This window comes from Cicer arietinum, chromosome 7, assembly GCF_000331145.2.
Source record: "Cicer arietinum cultivar CDC Frontier isolate Library 1 chromosome 7, Cicar.CDCFrontier_v2.0, whole genome shotgun sequence".
In the NCBI taxonomy this organism is placed as follows: Eukaryota; Viridiplantae; Streptophyta; class Magnoliopsida; order Fabales; family Fabaceae; genus Cicer; species Cicer arietinum.
The window spans coordinates 58,341,928-58,360,112 of NC_021166.2; the positions used below are offsets into that span (position 1 = coordinate 58,341,928).

The 18,185-nt window shown below is 30.4% G+C and overlaps 3 protein-coding genes across 3 annotated transcripts; 2 read left to right on the forward strand and 1 right to left on the reverse strand.

Annotated features, from left to right (window-relative positions):
* Window positions 1–502: 502 nt before the first annotated feature.
* On the reverse strand, window positions 503–4,321 carry LOC101504220 (probable lipid-A-disaccharide synthase, mitochondrial). The gene is made up of 8 exons (XM_004510306.4): window positions 4,009–4,321; window positions 3,828–3,927; window positions 2,968–3,073; window positions 2,640–2,863; window positions 2,383–2,461; window positions 1,755–1,993; window positions 1,008–1,234; window positions 503–885 (listed from the first exon to the last, which is right to left on the reverse strand). The coding sequence occupies exons 1-8, from the start codon at window positions 4,278–4,280 to the stop codon at window positions 687–689; spliced, it is 1,446 nt and encodes a 481-aa protein (XP_004510363.1). The 5' UTR covers window positions 4,281–4,321; the 3' UTR covers window positions 503–686.
* A 3,701-nt stretch (window positions 4,322–8,022) lies between these two features.
* Window positions 8,023–8,846, forward strand: LOC101503901 (PRA1 family protein F3). Its single transcript, XM_004510305.4, has one exon. The coding sequence runs from the start codon at window positions 8,109–8,111 to the stop codon at window positions 8,658–8,660; it is 552 nt and encodes a 183-aa protein (XP_004510362.1). The 5' UTR covers window positions 8,023–8,108; the 3' UTR covers window positions 8,661–8,846.
* A 1,447-nt stretch (window positions 8,847–10,293) lies between these two features.
* LOC101503574 (uncharacterized) lies at window positions 10,294–15,665 on the forward strand. The gene is made up of 10 exons (XM_004510304.4): window positions 10,294–10,650; window positions 10,756–10,818; window positions 11,975–12,056; window positions 13,199–13,273; window positions 13,534–13,600; window positions 13,760–13,808; window positions 14,053–14,159; window positions 14,345–14,414; window positions 15,149–15,231; window positions 15,336–15,665. Exons 1-10 carry the CDS (start codon window positions 10,471–10,473, stop codon window positions 15,367–15,369), a joined length of 810 nt encoding a protein of 269 aa, XP_004510361.1. The 5' UTR covers window positions 10,294–10,470; the 3' UTR covers window positions 15,370–15,665.
* Window positions 15,666–18,185: the final 2,520 nt, after the last annotated feature.

The following is an 18,185-nucleotide window of genomic DNA, read 5'->3' on the forward strand; positions in this document are numbered from 1 at the left end:
TATATATATATATATATATATATATAGGAAAGTTAAGTTTACTAGTTGCAGAAGAAAAATTAAATGGAACCTTGGAATGCAATTGAAAGTTGGCATCTCGAGAAGACTTGTATAACTTTGCACTCACATACACACACAATCCAACCTTTAAGTATTTGCCATCACAATTTTTAGCTTGAAGCTAAGTTTCTTAGACCCAAATCAAAATTTAGAGTAATCAATACGAACAAGTGAAAATACTTGACAAAAATCCTCGGTGCATTACATCACCATCATCATAATCATATCCTAGTCAATTAAACAGTTACTGATTTCTTAGGATACTAACATAATTTTTTTATAATTAGGCCAAATTTTTTTTATAATCAACTATTAGTGGCTTGGTTCCTTTTTTTAATATGGGAGGAGAGGGATCAAAAATCTCTCCTAAACTTAGTTTAGCTTCTCTCTAGAAGTGAGGGATTTTAAAACTAAATACATTTATATTTAACGGGACCTTAGATATTATAAGTGTAAAAAAATGTAATTAATTATAGATTTTTCTTACATTAAAATATCTCTCCTCTCATTGTCGAATCAAACACAAAGCATTTCAAAATTTCTCATCCTAAATCTAAACCCTAAACCTTTGTAATAAAAATTTTGATGCCACAGAGACTACACCGATAAAAAGAAGTCCTTCTATACTAGTCATGAATAACAGACTTCCCATAGTTTAATATAGTCAACGCTGCAACAGCACTTGGACTGTAATCAGGAAATGTTCTCATCAAATTTTGCATTGCCAGGTTGTGCTTTGTGCTTTTTGAAGGCATTAAAAGCTTGACAAACTTTTGCGCTGCAGTTATCTGTTCTTCACGACCAACATGATCATGTACTAAATCTCTGCAAAATAAAGCCATGACCTAATGTCAAAAATGAGAAATATTCCCTGCAACTAATATATTCTAAGGTTTCAAGACATTCAGAATTAGTAATGCAAAATGAAATAATTTTGTCAGTCTTACTTGAGCAATAAGGCTAGGTTTTCTGGTTTGCAAGATGAAAAGAGTACTTCGGGAATAATGGCTGAATCCAAAAGAATATTGGGAAGTGATATGTATTGTATCTTAGCTTTGTACCTAATAAACCATTCAGTCAAAATATGGGCACGATATGCCACGACACAAGGTAAGCGCGCAAGCTGCAGCTCCACGGCTACTGTCCCGGATGTGCACAACGCAACTCTACTAGCCTGCAATGTGTTGGTTCAAATTAACTAGGCACAAAAAATGCAACATTCATGCACAATATGTAAGAATTTTAATGCAGGTCTAATAAACAATAATAGAAGCTTGGATTGAATTGAATATAGATACATTAACATTGTTAGTCAAATGCATCTAAAGTAATTCCAGTGCCATAAAAACAAGGTACTTTGGTCATACCTAACCTAACATGTGTTCCTATTTAACATAATTTGGTATTGGTATAGACTATAGAGAGCTATGGATTCGAGTAAGTTGAACACAAAATAGAGGAGACTAGGAGAATTAGCAGTTATTATGTTATTACAAGTTTAGGTTCATGTATTCAATTAGACATCCTCTAGAAGTTGATAAAACTAGAGTCTGTAATCATTCTACAATTGACAACTGCCAGGAGCAGACATCAGAGGTGTTAAACAAATTTTCTAATGCTGCTACAAGTTTAGACATAATGAATTGAAAAGAACTATTATGCAAATGAAAGTCTAGTGGGACAGCGGGGCGTACACTAAAAGCATCATATCTCAGCTGTGTTGTTCTGCCTGGAATCAATACAACAGGCACAGGCCATCTGTGAACAGCACCAGCAATGAAGTTTTCCACATGTTCATTAGGTGCAATATGAATGACTGTCATCAACTGTGGAACACTTTCTTTCAGTAGTTCCATTGTGTTAGCAAAGATGGGAAGCATCCGACTGACTTCTTGTATTCTGCTTCCAGGTAGCAAACTAATAACAGTGGCTCCTTTTAAAGTTAAAGTCGATGTGATGATAAAGCAAACTATAACTTCAATTTAAACAAAATTGTGTAAAGAGTATCTAGATAATGGTTCTCATGACCCTTCTCTTTCCAAACTTAACTTAAACTTCAGGTTCAAAATGTGGCCTTGGCATATTATGTTAAAGCAAATATCCACACAAACAAGAATGAAAATAATAAACAAATACTTATCTCAGAAATGAAAGTCGGTAAAGTAATAGAATGGAAATGTTTCTTACTCAATAGTTATAAAATCTTAAGCATATTCTTTTACATAGTTACTTTTGGGTACCGGAAAGAATCAATAAATTAGTACATTTTCCGAAAAGATATTTGAGCTTGTGGAGCTTTGTTTGGTTACAGTTTAGAATTACCTGGAGGCACTTCATGTTTCCTCCGGAAGTCTTCACCATTTCCTTCGGCCTTCCATTCATTGATTGAGAAACTGTTTCTCTGAAAAATATCGAGAATTATTGACAAAACTCAAACATAAAGTTCAACTAGACGAAAAATATAGAAAAATAGGTAACAAGGATTACAAATATATACATCCCTGGTAAACACATATAATCTTTGCTATAGAGCTAGTGAGAGCATATGCAAAGGTCCTAAAACACTACAACGCTCATACCAAATTCAACTCCATAACGTCCTCCAAGACAGGATGCCCTACAAAGGTTGCAGATAATCCATTCAACCTACAAACTTCTTCCTCATTAGGAAGTATGCAAAACAGATGATCCACAAAGTCTGCCAACCCTCTGAGCCTTGCTTCACCTCCTTTCCATGCCCAGAACGACGGCGCTACATAGTGAAAATGTGCCGGTAAATGCAACTTTTGCTGCCTGCATCTAGCTGCAAAATGCATTCCCTCATTTGCATACAGCATACCTCTAAATAAAATATCCACGACAGATTTTCTATCAATGTAGTAGGAACATTAATTTAGTAGTTTGTACCTCTTAGCTGTTTCAAGAACCGAAAAGAAAAACCCTTAGAATCAACTGTTAATACGACATGAGGCTCAAATAGAGAAGCTGCTTTTACAGTTTCATTCAGTCTCGCCTGAAAATTAAACGCACACAGAATACAAGTGTTACACACAAGCTTTAAATAAGATTCAAAATAAGGTAAAAGGATAAGATCCCCAGATACCTAAGCTATAGTAGCAATCAAGTACTCTGTAGCACCAAAACTTCTTATTGAAGGCGTTGTCCGACTCTGACACCGACATATTGATTACATTCAATTTATTCATTTTCTCAAATTATTACTGGTGTCGACGTGTCGGGATATATGTTTCATAGATCACTACTATAAGGGTGTTTGCTTATAAAATACAGTAACTTTTTTTTATGGTATACCTATAAACAATTTTCAGCTAATTTACACAGGCTCTCCAAGAAAGCATAAGGGAAACAACTTATACAAAAGGTTATGCAGAGTTTATCTCTTCACCTCTTAGATTTTAAAAATAACTTACACATAAGTTCTTATATGACTTAATTAAGCTGATCACTTAAACACACCCTATTTCCAAAACTATACCTATTTTGAAACAGAACATAATTAGTTTCATCCTATGTAGCAATGACAATTTTAATGAATGTGTGTCCGAATGTCCGTCTGACAGCGACACATTGATTTTTTACAGGATGATAACATTCAATAATTCATTTTCTCAAATTATTACTGGTGTCGAGATCTCAGCTGTGTGTCTTTGTCATTATCAATGTTTCATAGGTTACATGACATAAATCCAAGCATGCAGTAAAAAAGTGATGTTGTGTTTAACAAATGCAGTTATAAAAAACCTCACTTTAATTGTATAGAAATGAGGCAATAGTTCCCAAATTCCCATTACTGAGATATCCTCAATAGGAAACAAAGATTGCAATCCTTCACTTTTCATCTTAGTCCTGAAATATATTAAACATTAAAAATGAATAACATTTTTCTTCATGTTCTTTATGTTTAAATATTTAGAAGGAAAATTTTACCCTCCGATGCCGGCAAAGCGAAGAGGGAAAGGAGATAGAAGTTTAAGAGAAGACATGAGACGAGAAGCGATAGAATCACCGGAAACCTCGCCGGCAACAATGAAAACCCTAAGTTCGCCATCTCTTGCAGCCATATCCATAGGAGCAATGACCCTCGCGTGAGAAGAAGAAGAAGAAGAAGAAGAAAAAGAAAAAGAGACCGTAACATTGTTTAGTGGGTTCCATTTCCAATTCCATTTGCTTGTTCTAAACAAAGCTTTGGCACAGAACATTGCAAATACGTTCAACACTGTCGTTTGCTAATGCGCTTCAACTTTTGTTTTTTTAAATGTCAATGGTTTTTTATGGGCTTGGGCCGTTTATGGCCCACTTTGTAAACGATTGATTAAATATTAATAAAACGGAAATTTTACTCTATACCTATACTTTCACAATTTTTTAAAATTGTCAAATTTACCGTTAATTTTTTTTTATTATTTTAAAAATTTAATTTTTTTTTTCTTTTTTATCATCCAAAAATTTTCAAAACAACCAATTCAAGTTTTTCGGTGTATAATTTTTTTTTTAAAATTTATGAAAAATTTAATCTATGTTCCACTGCAGTATACCGAAAGTTTTTCGATGCTGATTTTTTTAAAAAAAATGTGTTTTAATTTCTGAAAAACTTAGGGGTTTCAAGTTTTATTGAATAAGTTGTGTACTCGAAAATTCAAAATTTTTTCTGGTACAAACGATTTTTAAACTAAAATTTTCAAATTTTCCTTGATATATATATGAGCTTATGACGGAAAATTTGAAAAAGATTTTTAAAATTTTTTTTAATCAATAATTAAGTTAATTTTTTTTTAATTTATTTGTGTCACCATTTATATATTACATATTAAAAGTTGAATATTAAATCAATAATATTAATATATTTGTTTATTCAATATAGTCCTCAATGGTTATATAAATTATCTTCATGATTAAAAATTATAACAGATCAAAAGAGAATAAAAGTACAAAATTTAAAAGTTTGGTTATATTAAATTTATAACCTAGTCAAATTGATTTAAGTCATTCCTTCAACTATATATACTTTTAAAAAAAATATTTTTTTGTCAAAAGTTTTTGGATAATATACTATTTATGGAATAAAATATAAGCAAAATCGTAGTTTAAAAGTTAATGTATTTTGATTAAATGTTTAACTACATAGATCAACTTTTCAACTATTATTTTTTCTTATATTTTATTTCAGAAGAAGTTAAAGGTTAATTTTTGAAATTATAAAAATTCGTTAAAAATATCTTGGTTTTTTTAAGTTCATAGTAATATTTTAGTAAAAAATTATATTATTTTAAAATTCTTTTTTAACTTTTCGGAATGCAACATTAATTATTTATTAATTTATTACAGTCAATGCCATTTTTTCTTTTTCAATCGACATTAAAATAATTTAATATTTTTTTAGGACATTAGTGATCTTAAAAAACATTGATGGGAAGACCACCACTTTCAATAATTTTTAAGTGAATGCTCATTAAATTCTCAAAATTTATTACTTTTTAATTTTTTATCGAGTTTTAATTTTTAATAATATAAAATACACTATCGAATCATATTCAGTACATTTGAAATTGGAAAAACAACACACAAAGGATCACACATTCACCTAAATTTTTACAATGAACCTTTTTAACATTAGAAAATCATCTGATTGGGTGATGATTGGTGAAGGTGGGGCTTAAGGCATATGCCCTGATAACTTGCCTTACAGCCCTTCCTGGAGTCATGATCTGCTGTCACTACAATCACTTCACTACTTCTAGTCTCTGTCGTTTACAACACAACAAATACTAAAAAATCACAATCGGGTTTGGCATGAAACATGGACTACAAATATTGATGCATGATAGATAATATATTGTTTTTCACCTCTACTTAGGTCGCGCAAGGTAGAGTAATAAATAGTAAGCATGGTACCATTATCAAATTTAGAAAAAATAATTCAAGACACCTAATTTTTTTTATATTTATTGATTAATTGTGTGTAAAAATGTGTTTAAGTCAGTTGAGTGAATGATTAATTTAAATCACATTAAAAATTAAGATTAATTATATAGTTGAATTTATCATATTTTTTATTATAATTTAAATTAATTAATTATTCAATTGAATTAACCATATTTATACGTAAATGTCGATATAAAAAAATATTAATTTATACCAAATAAAAAAATTGAAAAAAGAACGAAGATTATAAGATAGATAACTTTAACACCTCCACCAATGATTTCCTTAAAATTTAGAATTGACTCTGTAATCAACTATTTATAATAAAACAAATCATCATTCTTGCATTTTAAAAAAAAAACATCATTCATACCATTTAACACCATCTCCATATATCATTATTGTGAAATTATTCAAAACTTAATGTTTTCTTGTAAATTTTATTTTTTTTAAGTTTTCTCTAGTTTAAGAATATTTTTCTAATCTACACTATGAGATGAAGAAATTGAAGGAAAACAAAAAACAAAAGAAATGTCACCATAAGCTAAGTGTAATTGTAGACTAACTTTTCAAGTACACTGTTTTTATAAGAATTTGATTGTATCCCCTTTTTTTTCTCCTTCACATTTAAAGAAGATAGACACACAATATATATTTTTATTAATTTTTATTTTTGTGTATAAAATTTATTAAAATTATTGTTGTGTCTATTTCTCTCCAAACATAAGAGAAAAAATACTAGAAAAATAAAGAAGAATTCAAAGTTGGTTTATAAATACTTACTTTTAATCCATCACTGCACCATTTAGACTTCGGATGGGAAAATTAGAATTATAACGATTATCATCACATATCAAGACCGACTAAACCTCAATAAATCAAAACAATTATTTTAGGATATAAAAAAAATCTTACATTGCTTAAAAATCGTAGTTGAAGATAGTTTTATAAAGACCAAATTCTTTGAATCCACCGAAACGTCTTTTAAAGATAAAAGTATAAAGATGCACAATTATAAATAATTTAGAGACAATATCTTAGAAAAATAGTACTGCAAAAAATAATCCTTTTGATCTTATATATAAGACAATATCTTAGAAAAATAGTACTGCAAAAAATTGATTTTAATTTTTTTTTTCTCTTATAAAGTAAGTCGCTAACAATAAAACTTTTGCCTCTATATTATATTCAAGTATAAGAATTGAGGGGACTGATAAAAAAGATCAAATATGAAATTGATGCAAAAACCAATAAATAGTTTTTCGAGCGTGTCTTTTATCAGTATCTTTTGTCAACTAAGTTAATTAACATAAAACATATTAGATGACCAAACAAACTAATTGAATACATATTTAAAGATTAAACTTGACAAACAAAATATAATTTAAAAATAATTTTGTAAAAATATTTTAGTAAAATCATCTCACATATTTAAAGATTAAAATGATGAATTATTAATTTATAAGACATAACTTGACCAATAAATACTGATATTGTTAAATTAAATATGCAAAATTTTAGGGATGTGTGTAAAATTACCTTACTAACTATTGACGTGCTAAATTTCCCATTCATCAAATAGTTTCAACACTACAACCAAGGAAGAAAGCAACACCAACCTCTTTCCAAATTTGACACCAATAAAACTTATTATAAACGTCTTCACTCGTTTGGAAACAACATTTCAATCATCTACCTATCTAACTCACAAAAAGAAATGCAAATCCAAGAGCAAAAATCAAATAAAAAGCTCAAATTATTACCATCCACATCACATCCTCCAAAACCCATAGAATGCAATTCATATTGTCTAAAGTTGGCACAATCAAACAGTAACACAATTACAATTGATATATCCATCATTGAATGATTCTTATTTCAATGTAAATTTTTTATTTATAAAAATAAAATAAAATACTAAATTTAAATTTATATCATCTGATCTCAATCGAATGATCGTCAATGTTTTAATTTCATAAATGTATGATTTCATAATAAAACACTCATTCATAAAAACATAAAAAAAAGTCACAAAACCATAGGACCCAACAACTTGTATAATTATTAAACTTGTTGTAGTAAGCATTTCATTTCTTCATATTGCAATGGTTTCCACCACCATGACAACAACCTACGGCACAATCCCAACACCACCAAAACTCGAATACATAGCACGCGGAAAACAAAGAATCAAAGCTGGCTTAGGAACACGTCGAGCATGGAAAACCATGTTCGATCTCCGATCACTCGGCATCCCCTCCAACATCATACCAGAATCAATTTCACGAATTCGTGTGAACATCTCTTACTTCCGCATGAACTACACAATGGTGCTGCTTCTTATTCTGTTTCTGAGTCTTTTATGGCACCCAATTTCGCTCATTGTTTTCGTTCTTCTAATGGCGGCGTGGTTGTTTCTTTACTTTTTGCGTGACCAACCGGTGATTCTGTGGGGTCGACTTGTTGATGATAGACTTGTGGTTGTTCTTATGGCTTTTGTTACGGTTGCTCTGTTGCTTCTCACGCACGCTACTGTTAATATTGTTGTTGCTGTTTTTGTTGCTCTTCTGGTTGTGTTGGTGCATGCTGTGTTTAGGAAGACAGAGGATTTGTTGTTTGAGGAGGAAGAAGAAGTTATTGTTTCTGTTGCTTCATGATTATGTTCTCTTATTTCATTATTAATTCATCGTGGTTTTTCATTTTTGTTGTGTGTGGATTTTAGTAAACTAAAATATGTTTATTTTATTTTATTTTGGAGGGATTGGGGGGTGTTTAAAATGCATCTGTGACAAGAATGAATGTAAATGAGCTGATCTATTCGTGAATAATTTGAGTTTGGTCAACTTCGTTTGTTAATAAACAAACAAATTCAAGTTAAGATTGAGTTCAATTAATTAAATGAGTTAAACTTATACTTTGCGGTGGTAAACTACTTGTTTATATATGAAACTTGGGAGGTGAATCAAGATTAGAATGAGATGAGATATATGTTATCACTTTCATAATGTGTTCTCCTACGATTGGTAATGAATAAAATCTATAATTAATATAGACACATGTTGAAGTGGTAGTGCATTAGAGTTTTTATTGACTCATTGTATTGTATTGGTTCCATAATTTTGAGTTGAAGAATTCATCACATAGTTAAGAAGGATTCCGAGCAAAAAATGTCATAATTATAGTGAATAGGTTATTTGAATTTGAAATGAACTCCACCTATCATAGCTATTGTGAAAAGCTTATGACTCACATGTTTCAAAAGACCTAAACTTAGATGGATCAATTTTAAATTCTTTAAAATCTATATATGCACAATATTTAGAAAAGTGGAGTCACGGTCTTTTACTTGAATCTTTCTTAGATGTGATGCGACTTAATAGTTTATTTTTCACTCTTCACTTAAAACCTCAACTTACAAATGCTTTAATGATAACACATTTTAAAAGCGACCAATATATATGTTATATAAATTTGATTATCGACGACCACTACACTGATCTTGTTGGCGACTATCATGGACGTCTACCACTTTGACAACCACCTCTAACCACCACTCAAGTCACTCATCAATCATCACTCCACCACCTTTGACCACTATATCTCCCTCTTGCCACAACTTCGAACCTCAACTATTCTCGATCCAACCTCTGAGCGTTATAACAACCACCATCGATTACCTCTCCAACAACTATCTCAGAAGTTTTGTCTAAAATTCTAAAAATAATTACCACTATTATTTTAAATAAATTATAAATTTTTAATATTTAAATTATTTTACTTTTTAAAGTAAAAACTTATATTCTTTAAATATCGTAGATTTCAACATAAGTAGTAGTAAAATTCATATGTCAAGAAAATCATAAATATTACCAAAATAATTATCTCAATGACAGTTTGAGATTAACTTCTATTGTGTTTGCAAATCTATAGTATCAAAATTGTTATTTTTATTGTTTTTTCATACTACATTATTTTAAAATATTTTTATAAAATTTAAAAATAATATATTCATGATATGAAATTATTTTATACTGTTCTCCAATTATAATCATGTAAATTATACAACGTATTTATAAATTTTTAATCAAATATAATTATTAAATTTTTATTGATGTGATAAGTTATTATTAGTTGTGACTATAAACTTATTTTACATTGCATCACCTTTTTATCCATTTTTATATTTTAATTTTTTTTTCAACTAAAAGTTAACTTTAAAATTGATTTTTTAAAAGAAAAAAAAAATCAATTTTAATTAACTTTTAAGATTAAAAATTTAACGACACTTACACAGCGAAAATGGATTTCGTATCCTTTTTTTACAACAAGACCTAACCTGAGGAGTCAGTAGCTCTCAACCCCCGTCATCGTCGTCACACGTTCAAGTCCAGTCCTTCTCCGGCCACCGTCTTCACCGCCTCACACGACGGTTCTCACCAATTCATCTTCACCGGCGCAACACTTCGAATGGCTCTACCGCCATTCGATCCATATTACCTGTATCAGTCAGATGACCGGAGCAACATCAACACACTCTTCGTCTCCGGTCTCCCAGACGACGTGAAGGCGCGTGAAATCCACAACCTCTTTCGTCGCCGCCCAGGCTTCGACTCCTGCCAACTCAAGTACACCGGCCGCGCCAACCAGGTACTCAATTTCAGTTCGATTCTCAACAAAGGAAACTTCTATTCAATTGAATGTTGCAGTTTCAACGGAGATTGAAACTTGATGAAAATTCGCTTTTGTTTTTAGGTCGTTGCATTTGCTACGTTTTTCAATCATCAGGCAGCAATGGCAGCTTTGCACGCCCTAAATGTGAGTGCCTAGTTTCAAATTTCACCATCCAAGATGAATACTCAGAGTTAGGAATTTAGTTGAAGATATTAGATAGCTTAATTTTTCTATATTACAGTTATCTGTTTTCATTATTGTTCCTTGGAGTAAACATTCTGGTGCCATATGTTACGATTGAATATTTTGTTAGTAGTTTGGGAAGTTAGTTAGTTGGTTAGTACTGTTAAGATTGGATATTTTTGTATTAGAGATAATAAAGTTAGAGATAGTTAGTTTGTAAAATCTCTACTAGCTCTCTCTATAGAACATTTCATGTATTCTTTTGGTATCTTTTATAATCATTCAACATGAAATATTCTAAGGAATTTTTATTTGTATTAGGATCTCAAACTTATTTTCAATATAAGATGAATCTTCAACTGTATGATTACTAATACTATCTTCTCCCTTTCTGGACTAAGGGAATCATTAAAAGAGTGGAGCAACTTTATCTTGTGACATAATCACTTATATTAGGGCTTAGATATACTTAAAATGGCTTATGACATGTCTATTGTCTATAAGTTGTTTTCATGTTATTTTCAGTAAGCTCTTCAAAGCAACTTATGCGTAAGCATTTAATTAGGATTGAGTTATCTTATCTACTGGCATAAACACTTATGAGACTGTTTGGGAGAGTTATGGAAATAACTTATGACATGTCCATCAACTGTTTTTAGCTTATTTTCATAAGCTCTCCAAGATAGCTTATGGTGAAAATAGTTTGACATTTTTTTGGTTATAGAAATAATTGATATATACACAAACATGCACTTATGTGGTCAACGCTTATGGTATACACACTTAATTAAGATGATTATTCAAATTGCTTATTGAATAAACATTTAATTAAACTGTTTAAGTTTAACGAAATGCTTTCTGAAGTGATATTGTAGAAGCTATGAACTGAACTGCACCCCGTAAGAATATGTTAATTTCAGTGACTTGACACATAGTCTTACTCTGAAGGAAGTCCTAGGAGTTTTAGGGGATTGTTGTATATGCTTCAAATTTGTGATTCAATTGTGGTGGTATGATAGATAATAAAATAAAATGGGTAATATTTTACAAATAAAATGTTTACAATATATAGAAGCTGGTCTTAGATCTAATATCTTTTTTACTTGATGATTGTCAGGGTGTGAAATTTGATCCTCAATATGGGTCTGTTTTACATATTGAACTTGCCAGGTCAAACTCTAGGAGGAAGCGAAAACCAGGTATATATATTATGCATGCTTGGTAGGGATGAATATGGACAACAAGACGAGGAATAGAATACATGAAATTATCAACTATCAAGCTATAATGCATATATAGAATTTAGATATATTCTTATTTTCACATATTGAGGATGAATTAAGGCTAAACTATTTTCATATATGATGTAAGCTGTTTTCATAAGATTAAGCAATCTTGGACAGCGGAATGCTACAGTCACACGTTCAAACACACGCCTTCGAACACTCGCTTTAGTATGCTGGCACGTCACTCTTCTCATTAAATCTTTAATAGGCAACCGGCACAACTGATTTGAAGTTTGCTCATATCTCTTTCTCTCTCTACCAACCAACCACTACCATCCCTCAACCTCGCCTCTTGCTCTCCTTGGATGATTTGCTTTTGGAATCTGGTTCCAATAAGTGGTGTAGAAATTGTGGTTTACGATAAGGAGAACAGAGGTCGAAAAACGGCTTGCAAGAGATGGCAGAGGTGACAAGGTCCGTCGTCAGATGGAACGTAAACCAGACCAGAACAATGGAAGTCGAAAAGCTCACATAGGAAGACTAAGATCTGGTTTTCGATCGTGAAAAGCTAGAGAGAATTTACAATTTTTAGAGAGAGAAAGGTGATTTTGATTCTCAAAAGCTATGGTTGATATAAGTATGTAGGAGAACGAAAATGTTAAAATGAGAGGAAAAGATATAAGTAATAGTTGTTGGAAGAAGAAATGTTTGAGTGTGATGCTGGAAAAAATGAAAGATGATGGAGGAGGGTTTGCTATGGAGGTAGCTTGGATGGGTACTGAATTATCAAGAAAAAAAGATAAATAAATAGGTCAACTTACAGAACCGGTTAACATGTGAGTGGTTAAAAGAAATGGGTAGCGTGGCACTCTATTTGAGCGTGTGGTTAAAAGTGAGTGTCTGAATGTTTGTCCATAGCATTACTCTCCTGGCCATCTTAATGAAATAAGCTGAAAATAACTCATAGACATGTCATAAGCTATTTTTATGAGCTTTTCCCAACACTACTTACACATGCTCATGACATAAGATTAGCCTATATTAGCTATTACTTTTACTGTTTATAATTTTACGGTTTTTCCAGGATGATTAGTGGTTTTATTTTGCACACACAGGTGGTGGAGTCTATGTGGTTATAGATAAAAGGTCAAAGGGGGAAGCCAATGTTCAAGGATCGTCAAGTGATGATGGTGACGTTACTTTAACTATAAGTTCAAAGCAACATAGATATCTATTATTCTGAAATGACTATGATGATAATATGGCTTGCTACTGTTTATTGTCGAGTCTTTATATTACACCATAGATATTTGTCCCTTTCAATATAAATTTGGTGGCTGGTATTAGAATATGAAGAGGGAAATAGTAGAAAAAGGTATTTCCGTAGTTAGGTTTCATATTCTTGTCCCTCTTATTGTTGTTGCTCACCTGCACATGTTTTCGCATTTAGGTGAAAGTGAACCTGACGAACCATCAGAAAATGGCAGCAGCCATGGTGATGTAGCAAACACACAAAGGTTGAAAGTACAATTAATTTAAATTTTGTTTTCCATAGCTCAGAAGTTCAAAGTTCTGCAAATTGTTAACACAAACAAAAAATGAATAATAAAGTTATACAAGTATTTTAAATTTTGTTTTAGTTTACTAAGTTTTTTATATTTTGTGCTTGTGTGTAGTGGTGATACTGCTGCTGTTGGCTCTGACAGTGTTGCACCTGTGGCAAGCGTAAGTGAAATACAGCATTAGCAGTATATTGGAACTTAGAATTCTTTAGCCTTCTGCATTTGTCAAAATTATAAAGCATCCAATAATTTTTCTCTCATCAAATGCTGCTCACAGAACTTGTTCCTTTCAGTGTTTCGGCCAAACCATTATGCAGCAGATGCAAAATTGTGTAGTTTGTAAAATGTGTCTTTTCATTTTCCCATTATGAACTTATGTATTACTTTTTTTTTCAAATTGGCTGCAGGAGCAACACAAAAAGGGTGGTGGTGATGGAGGACCATGTTCCACTCTTTTTATTGCAAACCTTGGTCCAAACTGCACTGAGGATGAATTAAAGCAAGCTTTTTCTGTGTAAGTTACTGCTTTTATTTCTTATTAATGGATTCACTAAGGACCTGGACCTCTAGTATTGTTAATAAAATTGTAAAAGTGTTCAACCTGCTGGACGCTGGTTCTTGTTAAATCTATATTCTGCGTTGTTCATCATCTACTTGCTTTTGATTACAGAACTTAATGTTTTCAATCCATTTTTCCAGGTATGCTGGATTCAACTTGGTCAAAATGCGTTCTAGAGGAGGAATGCCTGTAGCATTTGCTGATTTTGAGGTAAGTCGGTGTTTTTTTTTTATATTTAACCTTCAGCAATTTGAGGGTTACAACAGTAAATTTGTTGGTCCTATTCTTTTCCATAAGTTCTTCAGTTACTCTTTTCTTTGTAGTGATGTGCTGGGCTCTTTGAAAAGAAACTCTACCTTTAAATATAATATGATATGATAATTGATCATGGTCTTCTAGTCGTGTCATGAGTTTAAGTTTCTGAAAATTTGATTTTTCATATTGGCATACATGATACATCAGTTAGAGATATGAAATTTATCTGGAAACTGTAGCTGTACAACCTCAGCTGATATAATTGTCTAGTGGAACAAAATGTGATCAAGGGGAACCTCGGTGCACAAAAAAATATCAGTTGGGCAAACTTGTATTATGCTGCTGTTGTCTCGTGATTCCCGAATGATTGGCTCTTAATTAGAATTATGACAATATGGCATAGGCATACCATTGAATGGGACATGGTTTTGCTTGATATTTGATAGTATTTCTTAGTTGAATTTATTTTCTATTTCTTTGCCATTTGACATTTATTGAACAAAATGCGATCTTGTCCAACCTTCTCTCTCTTGACTGCAATTATCTATAGACTATAGTATACACCCCTGCCCCTTCAATGCTTTGGGCCTGAAGTGTAACTAAGCGGGCCAAATATATCAAATAACCCTCGGCCCTTGCCCTGAAGTTTTGCTTATTGATGATTTTATCAACCTTTCTTCTTTTGATAGGAAATTGATCAAGCTGTTAAGGTCATGGAGGAGCTTCAGGGAAGCTTGCTTCCATCATCGGATCGGGGTGGCATGCACATAGAGTATATTCTGACCTAATGGATTTTATCAATTTTTGTTCTGCTATGTTGGATATTTCATCTTTCTAACTTTCTTTTTTCTCTCTCTCCTTGGCTGTGCTCTCTAGATATGCAAGGTCTAGAATGAGGAAGAAGCGTTAGAAGAAATTGGAGCTAGACGGTTTCTGGATAATTTTTGGGATCCATATAAAAGAAAACGTTGTGTTTCATCTGGAATAGTAGTTGCAATATAGAGAAAGGTTGGTAAGATTACATATTTATCAAATTGAGCACAGCAGACCAACTATGTAATATGTTGGAATTAATCGAGGAAGAAATTTATTACCATTTGGTAGGAAAGGTTGCAAAACTGGCTCTATACTACAGCAAAATTACGTTTTAACTATATACTATTTATTTATTGCAAATGATATCAAAATGAAAAAAAGTTTTCAGCATATCATATTAGGAAAAATAAAATGGTGAGCCACATTAAATAAAATTCGTTATTTGGTGAAATTTAGGCTTTGTTTGGATTGATGGAATAGAGTAGTAACTAATGAGGTTTTATTGTTTCGATATTTTATAAATGAGTGGAATGGAGTGGAACATGATTTCATTCTTTTCCATTTAAGGTGTATGAGATGAAATCCTACTTTTTACCCAAACAATAGAACAAATACCTTGTTCTATTATGCTCTATTTTTTTCCACTCAATTCATTTTCATTCCGTTCATTTAATAATATCCAAACAGAGTTTTTTAGACTCGAACTATTAAATTATCTGGGCTTTATTTCTTATTATTTGGGGGAACTAATTATCCAAATAGCGGGCACATGAATTTCACTAAATAATAAAGCCCGGCTTTTGTGTTGGCATTTATTTAGTTAATGTTTTTTTTTAAGTACTCCTTTACAGAGACAAACAATCATTTGGGACTTTTAAAGTAAAAAAATATATTTATAAATAATAAATATATGTATAAAATTAATGCTTAAAAACAATGTACAATGGAGTAGCATAATGCTGATTTGATTGGAGGAATTGTAACACTTTTTCATACTAAGAGAGCAATTATACCAATGAAATCCAAATTGGTGTGTTCAAAGACAATGAAACATGGTAACAAATTTAATAAAAGGTGTTACATTTTTATTCGTTGTGACTCAAGCAAAATAAGACAGCGAAACTAATTTGATAGAAAGTAATTATTTGTTTCTATGTAGGATTTAGATTCTAGTCCTCCACTTAAATTTCAAGTTCGAAATGTTATAATTATTAATTCTATGTATTTTTTATTATAATTTTCAATGAAGTTGGCAGTTCTATTCGATTTTAGATGAGATGTATTTTTTTTCATTTAAATTTAATATTTTAAAAAGGAATTTAAATTTTAAATAGATATATGTAATATATAAAATTTTATAGCAGTTAATCATCAAAGAACTTAAAAGTTTTTATCCCCTTATCTAAATATATTTTAATATTTAATATTTAATTTGTAAACGAAAAAGAGAAAAAAACTTGTTGACAATATATATTTTACTACTAGATATCCGGTCCAGATATGATGCATTTCTGTTCAATAGTTCAAAATTTAGACTCCTAATGCTTGCTTATTGACTATGCTATTTGTGTTCTTCATATGATTCTTCCAAATCATCACACAACCAACACAAACATTATAAAACTATACATCCTAATAATTTCTAGAAATAGTAAGAAGTAGTTTCATATAAGTTTGAATTTAGACTTTATGAAATTGCATATTGAAGCCTAATTTGTTTTGCTTCAAGAAAAAAAGAGATATTTTTTTCTTATATCCTTTGTTTTCGGATAAAATAGTTCGGAAATTTAAACTTCTTTATAAAAATAGGTAAAGTTTAATCGATTATTGTTGAAGTTGAAGTTAAAATTTGAACTTAAATTTAATAAATAGTTAATAGATAGATTATTATTATTAGTTAATTATTACTAATCATCTATAGATTAACATTTTCCTTCAAAAATGAATTGATATTTTAAAAGAGGACTTCAATTTTGTAAATCTTTAATCAATAAAGATGACCTTTGTGAAGAGATTCGTGCATTTGCACGGGTCCAATTTCTTAGTTAGAGATTTGATCTGGTATAGATTTTTTTTATAATCTATCATTTTATTCTTTGAAAGTATATGACGTTTTCATTTTAGTATTTAACTAAGTATAAAATTTAAATTAATTCTCGCATAATTAAAATAGTATCTGAAAGATACAACTTATTATCATAAAAGTATCTGAAAGATAAATTTACGAGCAAAATAGTTCATGACTGTTAGTGACAAATATGAGCCATGTATTTTTTATGCATCAAAAAATATATATTTGTCTTGTGTTTTATTATATTTATCAATGATAAATATTTATTTTGTGTTTTTTAAATTTATCAGTGATAAATATTTATCTAATATTTTTTAAAAATTTATCAGTGACAAACATATATCATGTGTTATTTTCTATTTATCAATTATAAATATTTTTACCATATTTATCTATATTTAACATTTATTGATATTTATCTCGTGTTTTTCTTTTTTGGATAAATGTTTCGTAATTTTGTATGTACCAATGAAAAATATTTGTATCATTTTTTTATATTGATGTATGAAAAATTATAGTTAGTGGATTATTATTATTCTCATTTTCTTTGACAAATAATTATTCCGTGTGTTTTTTAATATTTTTCAATGACAAATATTTATCCTATATATTTTTACATTTTATTACTTACAAATATTTGTGACATATTTTTTTAAATTTATCAATGACAAATATTAGTCATGTGTTGTTTATATATATATATATATACACACACATATATGTATGTAAATGACAAATATATGTTTTATATTTTTTATTTATCAATAATAAATATTTGTCCTTTATTTTTTAATGTACCAATAACATTTATTAGTCTGTTTATATATATATATATATAT